The sequence below is a fragment of the Cydia fagiglandana genome, chromosome 1 (genome assembly GCF_963556715.1).
Source record: "Cydia fagiglandana chromosome 1, ilCydFagi1.1, whole genome shotgun sequence".
Lineage (NCBI taxonomy): Eukaryota > Metazoa > Arthropoda > Insecta > Lepidoptera > Tortricidae > Cydia > Cydia fagiglandana.
The window spans coordinates 11,131,198-11,149,637 of record NC_085932.1 but is presented as its reverse complement, the minus strand read 5'-3'; the positions used below and the strand labels follow the sequence as shown (position 1 = coordinate 11,149,637).

The following is an 18,440-nucleotide window of genomic DNA, read 5'->3' as shown; positions in this document are numbered from 1 at the left end:
ATTTATTATACCCTAGGTTTTAGTAACAACTATTTATAATAAATAGTTAATTATGGAAGAAGGTAATTATTTAAAGGAAATCGAATCACAAAATAGAAAACCATTTAGAATTTATTAGTGTAATGTAAATGATGGAGAGAAATTTAATATAATGTATTTAAGTATTGCAGCATATATGACGTTATAAATATATAAAAATGTTGTTGGTAAAATCTTGCTACGCCTATTAAGCTCCCGGGATAACATAGAAGCAGCACTCCTGAGGTAAGCTCTTTTACACCCTAGCATTTCTAGGTTAATTACAGTTAACTATCACCTTCTAAACGATGTGTGAATAATTCACACGTGCTACTTCGTATGCCCGATGCAAGTCTGGGAGCTCTTAGTCCAGTCAACAAGGTTGGTCGGAACACCTACCCTACCAACTAGCCGGAAGGGCTATGACCAGCACTTCGTAACCTAAACGCACCTAGATGACTATGAAAAGAAGTGCCAAAGTATCCATCGTCATCATGATTACTTATCTTTTTTATATTCAAAAAGCTAGGGATGCTAATCCCTTAATCCCATTCCCCAGAGCTGATAATCTAGACAGAATTCCTAGTTCTCTAGATGTATAAACGAAGCACCGAGTTTATCTACTAATGATTATATTTAATGAAACTGAAATATCAAGAAGAGCATTATTTCACTCAACTTTCCCAATGAACTACTCTTGTCTTGCCAAAGGGGTCCCTAAAACAGAACTAATCTTCGATCCTTCCATCTCAGACCAGCCTGTACTCCTAAACCCTGCTTGATATTTAAGTATTGATTATGAAATTCCATGAAAACCTGATTGAACCACTCAGTACCTCGCTCCTACACCAGACAACCAGAAATAAAAATAGAAATAAAATATTAAATTTTCCCCGTATAAATTTAAAATTAGGAAGATTTAGACAGCTCAGTTCTTTACCTTTTAAACACACATATTTTAGGATAAAAATACCATAAATTTTAAACCTTCTGATAGAAATATATATCTACCATATATAATTTATGGAGCCTAACTAAAAAGGACGTTAATAGACAACAAAAGTGTGTGATTCTACCCTATTCCTACCCTCTGTCCCTAATCTAGTATAACCAAAGCACAGTTCATTCTTACCATTGACCTGGTACTTTGGATTATACGCAAGTGTAGTCCCTACGAGAAGCTGTAAAGTTCAGCGAGCGATTCTGAGAATTTGCAACCTATAGGCTCGTGTATTTGACTCCCCCTCCTACGCCCGCAGGCATGGTGGTAGGAAGTAAGTCGCCCTATTCCATGTATATAAGTGGATAGGTACTCTAGCCCACACACGCACCAATCACGAGGAAAACCCTGCCGCAACAAAGACCAAGTATAATATTAGTCACAACAGAAGCCTCTCCCCGCAACCAGCACTAGCATGACCAAGAATACCGAAATATATAAATATATTTAATAGGAGACCTAGTCTCAATTACTGCCGACTTCAGTAGGCAGGGATCACTCCCAATGACGCACACGTGACGTCCCTACATCCATCTAAGCAGTTGGACCTTGAGACTAGGGAGATAATTCATCTCTTATGTTGATATAAAAGAGATGCCAAGTCCTCTCAAACTTGGAACAAAAGACTCCCAACCATCCAATCCTTTGGCACCGTTAGGCGGAGTGAATGATTAGCAGGACAAACAGTCAGTCCAAACAATGATCTGGCTTTAGAATAGCAAAAATACCCCATAAAAACATTAAAATAACTAAGTTATCAGAAATTTTAATTAACTTAACACAAAAATGAAATTCCCTTAAACACTGTCATCTATATTTAACGTTACAAGAATTTCTTCCCGTAAAACTAAACACAGACACAATTCCAAGCACCAGCTATGCAACGATATTGTCCCTGCATAACGAGACGGCACTTAGAAAACACAGTGTAGGAAACTTCACAATAACTAAAATCCCAAACATGGCAGTAAAGAAACTCCACAATAGTCTATGCCTAGCGTTACGACGATATTGTCCCCGTAAAACCAAACACAGACACAAATTCTAAGTTTAAATTTACCAGGATAATTCCAAGTAAAAACAAACACACAGAAAAAGTAGCAGAGTAACTTCACTTACCAATATTACGTTACGCCCGAGAACCAGAGTCACTGCTAGTCCGATCGAAGAATGAATCCAGCCGACAATCCGCTCCGCCTTTTATACCCCTTTTTTAGCGACATAACGGCGACAATACGGCGACACGGCGACAATACGGCGACATAACGGCGACACGGCGACAATACGGCGACATAACGGCGACATAACGGCGACATAACGGCGACAATACGGCGACACGGCGACAATACGGCGACATAACGGCGACACGGCGACATAACGGCGACAATACGGCGACAATACGGCGACAACACGGCGACAATACGGCGACATAACGGCGACAATACGGCGACAATACGGCGACAACACGGCGACAATACGGCGACAATACGGCGACAATACGGCGACAAGACGGCGACAATACGGCGACATAACGGCGACAATACGGCGACAATACGGCGACATAACGGCGACAATACGGCGACAATACGGCGACATAACGGCGACAATACGGCGACATAACGGCGACAATACGGCGACAATACGGCGACAATACAAGACAAACGTAAACCAAAAAGTACCAGGATATCAGAACCAAGAAAGAGGTCGTTTGCCTCGAAACCTATTAGCGTCACGCAACCGACAACATGTGATTTGTGTTTACCAAAAGTACCAGGATACCATAACTGAGGAAGAGGTCATTTGCCTCAAGGCTTGTAACGACACTTGATTCAAGAAGAAAGATCATAAACTCCATTTTATTTACTAAGCCATATTCCTTGAATATTAACGTTCACAATTGTTTACTGCAAAGTAGAAATCATGTCCTTTTCGCTCACGCAGTTTAGAGAAAGACGGAACTATTTTCATTGACATTTACGCACACATAGACAGTAGCCGAGTAGATTGAACAGACTAAAGTAGCTAACACACTACCGCACCGCACCAAGGTCATTGTGGGACGCACCCATAAGTAAAAGGGAGAAAGCGATATCTCTTTCTCCCTCTTACTTATGGGTGTGTCCCACAATGACCTTGGTGCGGTGCGATAGTGTGTTAGCAACTTAAGCAATAATAAAAACAAGTACGTTCGAAAACTCATCACGTACGAATTTGTAAGCATTAATTTTCTTTGAGATATTTTTAGTTTATTTTTGAAAAACGTTCCTATATTGTAGTGTTTTATGTTTATTAGTATCAAATATATTATTTAGACATCCGAAATTTAAAGGATTAATTATTATAATATTTTACTTATCTTACGTATTTTAGATTTAATGTTACGAAATCGTACTAAAGCATCAGCGTAACGGAACGTCGAGCTGTCATCAATGTCATTTGTCAAGTTGAATATCAATTATTACTGTGGATAACCTTTCCGAAGGTTTATTTTGTTTCTTTCTAACTTAAAATAAGGATTAATTATTAAAATAAGTGATAAATAATTGAGACACGGATTTAAGTGCTTCGAATTTCAATTGTTAGATTATTCCATGGAATTCTGAATGAAATATGCGACTGAAGAGGACTTTAGTACTACAAGGTATTTCTTTCTATTTTCTGCGTTTTGTAATGAAAAATAAGGCCAATACTAGGTAATAGGTATACGACTAGTCACAATGTCTTCTATATAAAGTTAATGACACCAGGTGCCTTTGACGGCGACCCTCGTACGGTTCGTCGCACTTTTCTGTAAAGTCTTAACAATAGATATGTATCCGAGAAAAACTGATGTGTTAATCAGGTACGACTGGTGATAATTGATTATTATGGTGACATCGAGCTGATCTGATGATGGGGAACGGAGAAGATGACCATAGGAAACTATAAGTTGATGAAACAAAACAACCTCTTTCATTGAGATTGACTTAGCCGCTTAATCGCCTCGATATAGCAGTTGAAGTAGCAGATGACTGTTAAAATAAAAGTGCCCTTATACTCGTACCGGTAATTTATAATTTCATAACTGTCTAAAAATAAAGTCTAAAAATGCTTGTGAGACGTAAACTCTTTTAGTACCTAATTCTTAACCGTAGCAATTCATTTCGACATAATTATATTATTACTGCACACTCAGGGGCATTGGGGATGGGTCCTTTTGTGTGGCAATTACTACACAACGTGGCCCGTTTTCATTGTTCCTTGAGATTGTATGCTTAGTTATGTATTTTTAAATTACTTACTACGTTGTTCTTACCTACCTTTTTATTTTATTAATATTGTGTTTAATGCACCTCCAGGTCTGTTTGTATCACCTCTCAGTTTCTGTACATTGTGTACAACATATGTAATGACTGTTTGTATTCTAAATAAATAAAAATTAAAAAAAAGACTGGTACTCACGTCTTCAGGGTCCAAGCCCCCGGGGATTAGAGTTCCGTCTTTAGAGCAGAAGCACTGCGGCAACTCACACTGCGACGGCTCGCACTTGGTGGCCAAGTCCAGGGGAGCCTCTGTTATGGGTGCTGGAGCTGCAAACACAAAACATATTCTAAATAAATATAAATTTGTAGTAACCATCGAATAGTAGGTAACTAACGTAACTAGTACAGTGAAACTTGGTTAAGTGGGACCCGGATAAGTGAGAAACCTGGGACTCATGTTGCGGTCCCGGCACTTCGGCACTGAATTACCTTTGTTAGTGAGATAAAACAGACCTGTATAACTGAGATTAGTTGTTTCGATTTTATAGTAAAATTTACCTCTATTACTGAGACAGTGAGGGTATTTTACCTCTTTTACTGAGACTATATTCGAAAGATTTGCTTCATTGTTTTTTAGAATGTTATAGGAATTGACCTCTGTATCTGAGATAACGTCAATCTATGACCCCTCTAACTAGGACTTTATTGAAGATCTTGGACTTTGGTCTAACCTAAAATTCCGCATTCGGTTAATAGTGCCTAAACGAATTCAAGTTTTATTTATAGTTACTTTGAGCCAGACATTAATTTTCATTTATTAAAGTTCTAAGACGCAATGAAGTCCGTTTTAAATTTATTTTAACAAAATCCATCCTTTGTAGAAGTAGAATCATTCAAAGTTAATTCGAATTAAAATTTTAACAGACGTAAAATACTATTTAAGGACAATTATTATTTTACCCTTATTTATTGTTGATGATTACAACTCATACATAATGTTGACAAAATACCTTATTTACCACCTCTATAAGTGAAATAACCTCTTTTCTCACCTCTGTTAGTGGAACACTCTATGTTCACACAATTGAGACAGAAATTTATTTATACCTGGCTAACTGAGACCCTGTGTAAGTGGAAAACCTCTTTTAGTGAGACAAATTTGCTCGTCCCTTGAGATCTCACTTATCCAGGTTTCACTGTATTACACCTACCCTACCAATCACCAGTGGGCAAAGCGAATTGTTTTATAGCAGCGGTCGGCAACCAGCGGCCCGCGGGCCGCATGCGGCACGCCAACTTCTCGCTTGCAGCCCGCGAGCCTCCCTGGCTATTTTGCATGTAGTACTGACGATCGACAATGTCTGCTAAATAAAGTCACAAATATTACCAAAGTGCGGCCCGCGTCATCTTCGTTAACTACTATGTGGCCCTTGGCTGCTAAAAGGTTGCCGGCCGCTGAACAATATCAAATTCGGTTCTCACGCGTGATTTTTTATCTAATTACAATTTTAAAACTTTACAGCTTTCTGCAGAAAAACAGACTCATCTCCGCTTTTCCGCGCGCAGTTTCATCTCCGCCTACAATACTTAATTAGAAATAACATTTGTTTGCCTATAAACGACGTGTAATAGGATACGTGTCACATTCTAACATTACACACTCGAGGCAAACGTTCGTAAACGTTAGCATCTCTATTTATGAACATCATTTAGCGTCTACGTACTCGTTTGAGGTAAGGGTGAAACGGTGTCCCTATTTGTACTCTCAGGGGAAATGCTTCGGCAAACGAAGCACTCACAAACGAAACTTTACAGAGGGACTGCAGATGTCTCATATACAAGCCTGCATGGGTTTCATACTAATAGCGTTATACGTGAAAACCAGCAATTCAATTTCGAGAATAGTAAACAAGTTCTAAATGGAAAATCTATTTCAGTATCCGGTGAAATGGCCATCACACTCATGAAAGTGGTTTTTGTGTATGGACTAGCTTATTTTAATAGCACATCTTGAAAACTATTTTTATTTACTGACATACCTACTTATTTACAGTCTTTTTATACTGCCTGTAGTGACCATCTTGGACTATAAATAAGTCAAGATGATTGACATTTTTGTAGTCAACAAATTATATTAGTGAATATTTTTTCTCTTTGTTATTATGTATGTAATTTTAGGTCGTAATATCTATTCTCTTTAGGAGTAAGTCAAAGTAGTAAATCATTATATCTGCTCATTTTTCCTGTTAGGTCGACACTAATATAATTGCACTAATTCTAAAATTCCCATTATTTCTTATCTTCAAAACTTGTAGTGGTCAATTAATATTGAAATGGTATCTACGAGCCATCAAGAGCACTCAACACTACACAAAGCACCCTCTCAGATCATTTACTCAGCGGTACTGGACTGAAATGAAGGCACATCGTTTGCCTCCATTAAACCATTTGCATGTAGGCTAACCTACATGCGATCGCTATGCGACTAAGAGCTCGAAACTGAATTGTTTAAAACAATTACTATTCGGTCATAGCAACTTGAGTTCGACTCTCTCGTAATCTGTTGACATAGAGTTGTTGTCAATCTTCCTTGTAACGCATGAATGTAATATTTAAACTAAGTAATAGTAAGTACCATAAAATCAGATAAATTACAACTATGGTCAAAATTCAAGTTCCATCATAAATAATAATTATTAATTATTAAGTCTGCAAAAAATCAGAACTACCGGATTTGACGCAAACGCTAAATGTATAAATTTACTGTATTATATGGTTACCTTACCTATTTTTTCGGTAGTTAGTAATTAGAAACTTACTCGTAGCAATGGGACCGCATCTTGCCTCCGCTTTGAATGTGCAGAACTTGCTAATGTCGTCAAAATACAACCCTGAAGGGCATCTGTTCAAGTATGGATATCCGTCCACGCACTGCAATAAAAACACTGAAGCAATAACTTAAAATCCTCATACATAACATAAATTGTAAACCTTTATACAATTATTATTTCAATTCCATTTATAAATCATGTATGTGCTGTCAAGATATTAACACTTTCGGTGCCGGGCGCCCCGCTTCCAGTACAAAATGAATACACATACGTGTTCTTGACAGTGAATGTCGGACATGGTGCCGAAAATATGTATGTACGTCTATTTGCCCATACATTAAAGTACTGTGTCGTTGGCTCTTGCCCGTGTCCATATTTTAATTCCTTGACTGTACAACCTACTCTGATTGAAAACTTTTAATATTTACTCCTGTCATCTAATAGGTAAAGAACTATTATGTGTATTTTTTTTATGATTTTTGACCCTGTAGTTTAGGGGGGGGGGGGGGGATAGTCGGACAGATAAACGCACGAGTAATCCTATAAGGGTTCCGTTTTAGTCCTTTTGAGGTACGGAACCCTAAAAATCTATTGAAAACTATATAGGTACATCAGCATATCACTATTTCGCAACAAACTTGGCAACGCCTGGGTGCATGAAACGCTTATGGTACTCGTCGATCAAGAGGGAGGTAAGACGGTCGTCGCGAGGTAGCAACAGGGGATGTTTAGCATCGAATTCGAGAGAAACTGCTTCAGCAGATGCACCAGGACTTCTGGAAGAAATGGTCGAAGGAGTATATGCATACTCTCCAGCAGAGGATGAAGTGGCACGATAGGCAGCCCAACGTCCAAATTGGTGCACTAGTGCTCGTTGTGAACGAGCAGACGAGCCCAATGAAGTGGCCCTTGGGTCGCATCATCGACACACACCCCGGATCCGATGGGATCTGTCGTGTGGTTACTGTGCGCGCAGCCACAGGGTCGTACAAACGGCCTGTGGTCAAACTGTGCCCACTGCCTGCGTAGTTGCTTTAGAGCGCTACCTTTGTGTTGTCCATTTTTTCGTTTTAGTCTTAATATTATCGCGGAATAATAAAGTCGCCAGCCTGTCGGTATTCTACAGGTTGCACTTCGGGGAGTGTGCCCAAGAGCTACACGAGCTCATTCCACCGTCCCCATTCTACCATCGGACTTTTAGACGCACGGCCGGTTTCCATCCTTACTTGGTAGATATTCCACCAATTCGCACGAAGCGCTTTGCTTCTACTTTCCTTATGCGCACTGCCAAGGAATGGAATTCCTTGCCGGCGTCTATATTTCCGTGTTCTTATAACCCGGCAACCTTCAAATCAAAAGTGAACAGGCACCTTCTGGGCGAGCTCGCTCCATCGTAGGCCACGTCTACGCCTCGGCTAGTCTGTGGCCATGAGTAAGCCCATTCATAATAATAAAAAAATCTATACTTAATTTTTTTTAGCATTAGAAATTAAGTAAACAATCTTGATGTGTCTTTTAATTGAAAAACACATTTTAAAAATAAGTTACGGCAAATACATAACAATTATGAATCTAATACGATCATTTATATTCTCCTGCTTTCATAAGTAATAGTTTTTGATTTTTAAAAAGCGTTTGTCAATTAAAAGACATGCCAAAATCGCTTATCTTCTTTCAAGTTCTTTCTAATGCTAAAAAAAACGAACTATAATACCTAACATCTACCAAAATTAGTACTTAAGTATTTCGATTGTGTATTTGGATATTCTACGCCTAATAGCAATGCAATTTCATAGTGTCCTTCACTGGAACCCGTAAGCGGAAGCTTGCTCGCTTCCTGCAAACACACAAGGCGAAATGCAATAGCTTTGTCTCACTATCAAACAGCTGCAACGATCCGATTTAATGACCATTTCGACAGTCTTCGAGTTCATCAATCTGTTGTCAATTGTTGACGTAGAGTCTGATAGAAGACTCTTCATTATGTGTAATATGCATTATATTTTTTTAGTTTATTTAAGGAAGGTGGACCAATAAATAATTATATATTTATGAAGGTACCTACACCTATTTGATGAACTAGATTACTAGAGTAAACATAAGGGCCCCCCACATCTAGCGTCTTTCAAGCGTCGGCGTCTGTCGGCGTCTGGTCAGCGCTATGGAAAATGACGTCGCTGCGCAGTTGCGTCGACGCTGCGTCGACGGTGCGTCGAGCAGCGGCCATAGAATTGTAGACGCTCGAAAAACGCCAGATGTGGGAAGCCCTAAGATAGACTTTTGACTGAAAATTATTTCAGTCAAAAGCTGATAAATTGAGGTAACTAGTGCGGAGGATGGAGGATAAATACTGGAACTTACGCAACCAATTTAGTTAAATGATTAACTTCTGTTCGCAAGTACCTACATATAATGATGATTTCTGTGAAACTCTCCTGCCCTTTCCAGGAACTCTAATTGCTAAGCGGTTTAAGCGTAAAGAGGTTACAGACCGCCATAAGCTATCCTGAATTAGCTCTACAAGTACCTATCGACGTAAATTAACATGCCTCTAAATTAATATAATAAATAATTTTGTTTACTTGTTTCGAATTTTCAATGGAACCCTAATATCAAAATCAACAACGTACGAGTTATTTAAAAAAAGGCTCATTCGATATTCTGGTTTTAAAAGTCGACTCACGTTGTTATGACTAACCGCAGCGCAAGTCCATTGAAATAAACGAGTTTTAGGCAAATAAAGAAGTTTGCATAATTTTATTTTGAATTGGGATTTCACACATTTCGCTTGTATTTGAAAACTTTAATGAATTTAAAAAGCTTCGTAGTTCGTTTATCAAAAGCCGCAATAGGAAACTCTGTTATTTTGTGTGTTATTAAGAGGATAGTGGACGACCGCTTCTCCATACAAACATAGTCCCCATTTTCCTCCCTGGACATTGGCATTATGGAAAATATATTTACACAATTTTATGCCCATACATTTGTTTTTTTTCTATTAAAAATAAATAGAAAAAAAATCAAATAAAAAAAGCGGTCCGACTTTCAATCCGGAGGTCGCGGGTTCAAATCGTGGCTCGTACCAATGAGTTATTTTACTGTCACGTTCTTCTTCGGTTGCCTAGTTTATAGTAAAATACGCGGCTTTGATTCAAAGAAAGCTGCTACAAGTCACTACAAGCGTCAGTCTACACGAACGGACACCTGGAGAGGATTTACGCAAGGCGATTTTTCACAGATTACCTCGTTTCGATCTCCGAGGACTATCAATTTATGAACAACGTAAAAAAAGTCAAAATCGATTCTAGGTAACTTACTTGATAAAAACGTCTGCAGGTAGCTGGATCTGCGAAATTACCGTTGCCTGTCGTGCCTTCGGGGCAAACAAAGTCCTCCTTTTCTTTTTGTTGACAGTTTACTGAAAAACAAAGTCCTTATTAATTTTAGGTATCTTTTTATCATATTTTTATTACAATACAGCAACTAGGAGCAAAGTATTATATTATTTATTAAAGTGCTCAATTATAATTTAGTAGGTATTTATACATTAGTTACTGTTAGTTAAGCTAGATACGGATTTTTTATGCCTCACTGCATTTTCTACCTAAATAGGTTAACCTAAATAGGTTAACTGGTTAATAGAATTTTCTAGAATTAACTTATTAGGAATATTACTAAAGTCCTCTGACTCTGGGATCTGGGATATGGGATAGATACGGATTTTTTATGCCTCACTGCATTTTCTACCTAAATAGGTTAACCTAAATAGGTTAACTGGTTAATAGAATTTTCTAGAATTAACTTATTAGGAATATTACTAAAGTCCTCTGACTCTGGGATATGTCATCAATCATCATATTTATTTTCAAATTCATGAGTTCTGTACGCGTATTGCGCTTATCAGTAACATGATTTATAAACGCTGTAAAATATTTATTGAAATAAGTAAATATTCGTTACTAGCTGTTGCCCGCGACTTCGTCCGCGTGGAATCTTATTTTCAACATTTTACATCTTTAGTACCTATAATTTTCACTTCCAAGCAATGTTGAAATTAAGTACTTTTCTTTTTTAGCAAGTTGTATGAAGTTTTAAGTCAAGTGGATTTTGATGTTGGTTGCTGAAATTACTTTTTTTGTATTCTCATATTAGGTACCTATGCCATGCCCTTATACAAAGATTCAAGTTCGGCACTCACAAAATATCTGATCTCCATACAAACTTTCAACCCCTTTCTCACCACCTTGGGGGATGATTTTCAAAAATGCTTGAATTAGTTTTCATGTTTTTTAATTTAATACCTTTTTTTTTTGCAAAAAAGGTCAAGTTCCTAGCTTAAAATTAAATTTACACCCCTAGACGAACTTTCATCCCCTTTATAACCCCCTTAGGGCTTGACTTTCCAAAAACGTTGCAATTACTTTTTTTGTAATCGGCTAATATGTCTTTCTAAGAAGTTTCAAAGCATTTGTAATGGATTCAAACTTTGAACCCCATTTTAACCCTGCTAGGGGATGAATTTTACAAATCACTGAAATCACTTTTATTGTCATCTAATAATATCCCCAAATACAAAGATTCAAATCCCGCGCTCGAAAAAATGCATGATATCCATACAAACTTTCAACCCCGTTTTCACCACCATAGGGATGAATTTTCTAAAACGCTGAAATTAGTTTTCTTGTATTTTAATATAATACCTTTTTACAAAGTTTCAAGTTCATTTTTCATCAAGTTCAAAATTTGCACCTGAAGACGAACTTTCATCCCTTTTACCTTTTCCCTTTAACCCCCTTACCCCCTTAGGGGTTGTATTTCCAAGAACGTTGCAATTACTTTTTTAGGGTTCCGTACCCAAAGGGTAAAACGGGACCCTATTACTAAGACTTCGCTGTCCGTCCGTCCGTCCGTCTGTCCGTCTGTCTGTCACCAGGCTATATCTCACGAACCGTGATAGCTAGACAGTTGAAATTTTCACAGATGATGTATTTCTGTTACCGCTATTACAACAAATACTAAAAACATAATAAAATAAAGATTTAAGTGGGGCTCCCATACAGCAAACGTGATTTTTGACCAAAGTTAAGCAACGTCGGGCGTGGTCAGTACTTGGATGGGTGATCGTTTTCTTTTTGCATTTTTTCCGTTTTTTTTTTGCTTTATGGTACGGAACCCTTCGTGCGCGAGTCCGACTCGCACTTGCCCGGTTTTTGTAATCGGCTATTATGCCTTTCTAAGAATTTTCAAAGCATTTGTAATGGATTTAAACTTTGAAACCCATTTTAACCCTGTTAGGAGATGAATTTTACAAAACGCTGAAATTACTTTTATTGTCTTCTAATAGTATCCCCAAATACAAAGATTCAAGTCCCGCGCTCGAAAAAATGTTTGATATCCATACAAACTTTCAACCCCTTTTTCACCACCTTAGGGGATAAATTTTCAAAAACGCTGAAATGAGTTTTCTAAGAAAAAGAAAACTTTTCTTGTATTTTAATTTAAAACGTTTTTACAAAGTTTCAAGTTCCTTGCTTAAAATAAAATTTGCACCCGCAGACGAACTTCCACCTAGAGGGATGAATTTTCAAAAACGCTGAAATTAGTTTTCTTGTATTTTAATAATATATCTTTTTACGAAGTTTCAAATTCCTAGCTTAAAAGAAAACTTTAACCCCATACAAACTTTCATCCCCTTTTTAACCCCCTTAGGGGTTGAATTTCTCAAAATCGCTTCTTATCTCTTGTACACTTTATAAATGCAATCTGGTGTGCAAATTTCAACTTTCTGGCTTTTGTAGTTTCGGCTCTGCGTTGATGAATCAGTCAGTCAGTCAGTCAGGACACTTGCATTTATATATATAGATAGATTTTTACGAAGTACAGTATTTCACAGGAATTCACCAATGCAAAAAAAAATGATCCGCTCTATGAGCTTATAATCCGATTGATAAAATATAGTTTCGATGGGAGTATCCGTTATGCGCTTTGACATTTGCTATTACCTAGTGGAAGCCTAGTGTTACCTAGTGGTGTTTGGACGAACTAGGAGGTCAATTCAAACTTATATTGTGACATCAAAATGATATCACTCGCTTGTGCGTCTCGCTCGCGCCAATACATGTACGGACAAGTACGATTGAAATGTACACGCGACTAACATCAATTGGATATCATGTTGATTTCACAATGTAAATTTGAATTGGCCCCTAGATAATTTGTAGCGGACGCAGCTAGTCTCATTCCATTCCAGGCACCCCTAGAGATTCGTTTTACTTTGTCATGTTTCCAAAGCTGGTATTAGATAGTGTAGTGAAATATTATAAGTATAGACTAATTTCAATATAACTGATAGTGGTAGTGATACTTAGTACAGCTTTTAAGTGGTTCCGCATGTGCACCTAAGTGAATTCCATTTATAAAGTGGGTGTGCACTTTTGTAGCTCGATGTATTTATTGAACCTATTTACAACATTATTGACATTAATATATAACTCTATCATGATAAGTACATAAACAATGTAAGTAAATAAATTGAAATTGAAATAAATAAGTATAGGTCAACAAGAGTAATAAATTGTGTTTACTGTCCCGTTATATCGAAAAGAGACCCACCAACTAAGATGATTCCAAACTAATCTTAAAGGATGATTCACGTTATACCGGGCCGTGTCCGGGCCGGAGCTTCCGGCCCGGCGCATCGGAAAGCATCACGATCACCTGTCATGTCATAGAAAAGTAAGCGCCGGAAGCTCCGGCCCGGACACGGCCCGGTCTAACGTGAGTCATCCTTTATACGTCAGCTTCTATCTCACACAACTCATGTCTATTCACAATTATTTAGTGAAAATTTTGCCCAATAGTTTAGAAGGAACATTATTTTTAGATTAGGTAATATTGATTGACTCTGACGCGATTCGTACGAACACGACATAATTATCTCCTCATGGTCATTGTAAAGAATTAGCCTTCTATTAATAGTCGTAAATCTTAACAAGCTAACTGCTAGTTCTTTTTCAAATAACTCAAGATTTGCATGGGTCCATTTTATCAAGACATATTTACTTCAAATTATCGTGTAATTATTGGGTAATTATCACTGAAATCGGTAGTAATTTATGTTTAGAAATAAATTAAAAGTGGAAATATTCACTCGGGCGAGACACGAACTCCCACCCATGCTCTGCCATCTGAGCTATCAATACTTCACCCGATGACAGGGAATATTTCCACTATATGCGAAACAATTTAAAAAAATCATTCATCCAAGTCAAGACCAAATTGAGATAAAATCGAATGACGCTCTTTAATGAAGAACCTAAGGAAGAATTTACCTACTTACCTATTTAGACAAAAATATCATAATTTCTATAGAGCTACATAGAACTAAACAAAATCGTAACTTTATTAACTTACATTTTATAGACCCTATCGCGAATCTATTTTATTTTATATGTGTTTAACACGCGAAAGCTTTAAATTTATCAAAATCGTAACTTTGGCCATAGAGAAATATAGTAAGACAAGAGTGCTCACTCAAAAAGATTGGTATTTTCATAGTCGACATCTAGCATTGAGTAGCGGTAGTATCAGTACTTTAAGTAGCAGTAGTAGTACTGTCTTAAGTGACAATAGATGTAGCACCGACCGGAAAGTCGGAAAACGCAGAATTTTAAACGATCAATATACCTATTGCATGAATTGCATCAATAAATATGGTAACTTTCAACTAATGTGGCTAATTAACTTCTATATTAAATAAATAGTTAAGTCATCATAAATAGAAGAACAGGTAATGATAATGATTATTGATTAACATTAAAATCAAATATTAAACTTCCCAAGTACCCAATGCGTAACACTAATTGCATTCTTTCTAAACAATAAACGTTCAACAGAGACAATTAAAAGTGAAAGTTAAGTTATGCAAATTGTTTTAGTCCTTAACAATTAAAGATAGTAATTAGACTTCGTACTGGATTGTAATATCGCCTCCAGAATAAAAGTTATGTACCTACTACATACAAAGTTACCAATAGCTCGTATTATACTTCGAACTTCAGAATGGAAGGATATACAGGGTGTGTCTGACCATGAGGCTTTAAATCCAGGGCTCGATTCTACTCGCTAAACTGAGCTACTTTTATTATGGCACCAGCCCCGAAATCCCGAAAATTTTCTTCATACAGGCTGATCAGATGTCGACGTTTTGCATGGAAAAGCCAAACATTTTCCCCGATTTTAGGGTTGGTCCCATAGTAAAAGTAGCTCAGTTTAGCGAGTAAAATCAAGCCCTGGATTTAAAGCCCCATGGTCAGACACAGACTGTATGCCTACTCATCATATTGATACCTACTTTACTCGTATAAATATCAATATCGGATATCACCTAACCATAATGTACACATCCCACCGACTGCCTGGAGTCGGGCTGCACCGGAGAGCATTTTCAATTACATATTACAACATACAACATAACACACATACAACAACATATTACGAGTATATGTATGACAAATTGACAAAAGTGATGGAATCTGTCCGGAGCCGACCGCTTCCACGAGCAGCCACACACGGTGATGGAATCTGTCCGGAGCCGACCGCTTCCACGAGCAGCCACACACGGTGATGGAATCTGTCCGGAGCCGACCGCTTCCACGAGCAGCCACACACGGTGATGGAATCTGTCCGGAGCCGACCGCTTCCACGAGCAGCCACACACGGTGATGGAATCTGTCCGGAGCCGACCGCTTCCACGAGCAGCCACACACGACGACACAAATGTGAAATACGCTCCGACTCCGCCCGTTCGGTAGGAATCGTACTTAAAGTATGTAGATTAGGTTAGGTAGGTGATATAAAATAATAGACATGAATAAATTAGGTTACGTAATGTAAAATTAATAATGCTGTTAATCCTGTTTTATTATTCTCATGTATTTGAAACAGCGCAAGAACCGGTAATCCAGTGATATTTTAAATGTCAACCGTACATACATACCAATACTAACTAAAAATTATTTATTCACTGACCATTGCTTCGGTCAGAGTATTGCGTTCCAGTATCAAAAAGTATTTGGAAATATAATTTTTCTTATTTTCCAAGTTATGAGTTTTATCGGAACGTTACAGTATTTTTTCATGATCCAAACTGAGTATCAATAATAAGAGAATAAAGACACAAATTAGGTCGTTACAGGGTAACTTGACATCTTAATACAATAGGTAAACAGATTCCAATAAACTATAAAATTAATTAAATTAACCCTCGGGCGGGCGTGAAAACTTGAAAAAATAATTGTCCCAGAAATTAAACCACAATAGATTTAGATAATAATAAAGAACAACTTTAAAGTAATATAATTTAAACGGTAACAAAATAAGTACAAACAACCCGACGACGTGTTGAGTTATTTTCAGCAATCGTCACGATCACGGGGTGAATTGTAGAGTTAATCTTTAGTAGCGGTCTTGCAATTGTTTTAAAGTGAGTACCTATTAATCGCAGAACCTAAAGAAATTAACGTTCGAAAATCATTACATAAATTAAATAGACAAACACATCGACATGTAATTTTGATGATTATTGAGTGAAAATATTTAAAATTATAAAAGTAGGTATAGAGATAGACTTTACGTATAGGTATGAGGGACCTTAACGTTTGGTACGTAATTGAAAGTTAGTAATTCACACTTAGCAGTGTCAATATCCTCGATTGCAAGCGACCACAAGCGTCAATGTCAAGTGAAAGATAGGACGTGTTCGACATACTACGAGGCACACGTCGATTCACAATTTACCTATCTATGTCATACGCTACTTGTCCACTTTCTAAAACAAATATTAACAGAAACCAACCAGTCACAAAATATTCAATTCTATGTTTAGATCAAATGTTATGTCACATTTACATCCGGCACTTAACAAATTTGCAGAATTACACGTAAATGGCTTTCACTGTATTCCGGCATCATAGTTACGTTAACGATTTGATCACACGTTAATGTTACGTTAAATCCATTGCATAAGATTACGCATAACGAATAACACGCTGTTTTTTGCGAATTCACATGAAATTGACGGTATTTAAAAATGGGGGCGATACAAAAATAATTTAAGGAAGTATTTCACTAACCGTTCACGAAAATAGTAAGTACAACTAATATTCGCATAATCGGCACGCCGGCCATGGCGATCCGCAGAGCGTTCCCTCCGTGTAGTCGCGACATAGCACCTTTCACCGTCGCGGGCGCACTGCGCGATGGCCGCTGCGCCTGGGCCCATCAGCCGTCTTAGCACCGGTCTGGGGGTCTGATCTCGATTGAAAACTTAAACTATTCTCTTTATTTCCCTTTCACTCTTTGGCGTAAAAACAACCGTGCGATCGAGATAGCAAGTCGTGTTAAGCATATTGAACAGCAGGCCCTGACCATCGCCCGCCGACCTCCGCAGACGGCTTTCTCTAAAGCCTCTCGTCTCATGTCATTGCGGAAAAAACAGTCAGTCATTTTTGGTGTAATAAGCACAAGCTTCTTCAATTATTATGTTGTAGGTATTTAATAATGGGTTTCCTTATTGTTAGTTTACTTATAGTCAGTAGGTAGTTTATTTCATAACGCTTAAAATATTTTTACCTGCGATTTCTTATAAACATTATGTATTTATACATGTACTTAGATAATGTGCAAGTATTAGGTATTAGATATTGAACCGCATAAATTATATATTATATGTGATATATAAATAACCAACTATGGTAGAGTCACATTATTATTTAGGTATGTACTTCAAAAACAGTTCTTGGAAGTTTTATTGCAATATGTGATACCGGGTCTGACTGTACTACCTACACCATTCCGTCCTAAATATGTCGCAAGGCACGTTCGACGGATTGGAGTTTTAAACGGTTAGTACCTAACTTTGGCAATGTGCCTATTAGTATTTCTACTGTGCCCAATAATTAGTGTTGCTATAATAAGGACTTCTATGTACCTAATTACGATTGACCCAGGTTCCCACAGGGTTGACCGATTTACGTTTTGAACTCGTCCGATTCATGCAAAAGATTGAATCAATCAAATAGAAGACTATTTGATTGATTCCCTCGAATCTTCTTCCAATGTAACTTACGTACTAAGTCAGCTTGTGACTTACGCAACTTTTGCAAAAATATTAGCAATTTGATCGCAATTTACCGAAACAAACCATTGACGAAATAAGAGCTAGCCCCGGATAATGGAATATGATAATGAGCTGCCAGACGCCTGGATCCAGTTAAGAATATTAGTAGTAGGTAATAGGTATTGCAAGCTATCTACCTACTTATCTAATAATATCGTTGCTGTCATTAT

General features: G+C 37.5%; 2 protein-coding genes across 2 annotated transcripts in view; both read right to left on the bottom strand.

The window, feature by feature from the left end:
- The window catches only part of LOC134664124 (chitin deacetylase 1), a 30,221-nt gene extending 12,845 nt beyond the window's left edge, over positions 1 to 17,376 (bottom strand). Inside the window, exons 1-4 of the mRNA XM_063520718.1 lie at positions 17,225 to 17,376; positions 10,409 to 10,509; positions 7,080 to 7,191; positions 4,460 to 4,587 (exon numbers count right to left, since the gene is read on the bottom strand). Of these exons, the coding sequence (XP_063376788.1) occupies positions 4,460 to 4,587; positions 7,080 to 7,191; positions 10,409 to 10,509; positions 17,225 to 17,318 (435 nt within the window). The 5' untranslated portion in view covers positions 17,319 to 17,376. The remainder of the gene's footprint in view (positions 1 to 4,459; positions 4,588 to 7,079; positions 7,192 to 10,408; positions 10,510 to 17,224) is intronic.
- LOC134664336 (calcium/calmodulin-dependent protein kinase type 1-like) overlaps positions 1 to 18,440 on the bottom strand; it is an 87,528-nt gene that overhangs the window by 47,358 nt on the left and 21,730 nt on the right. The window lies entirely within an intron of this gene.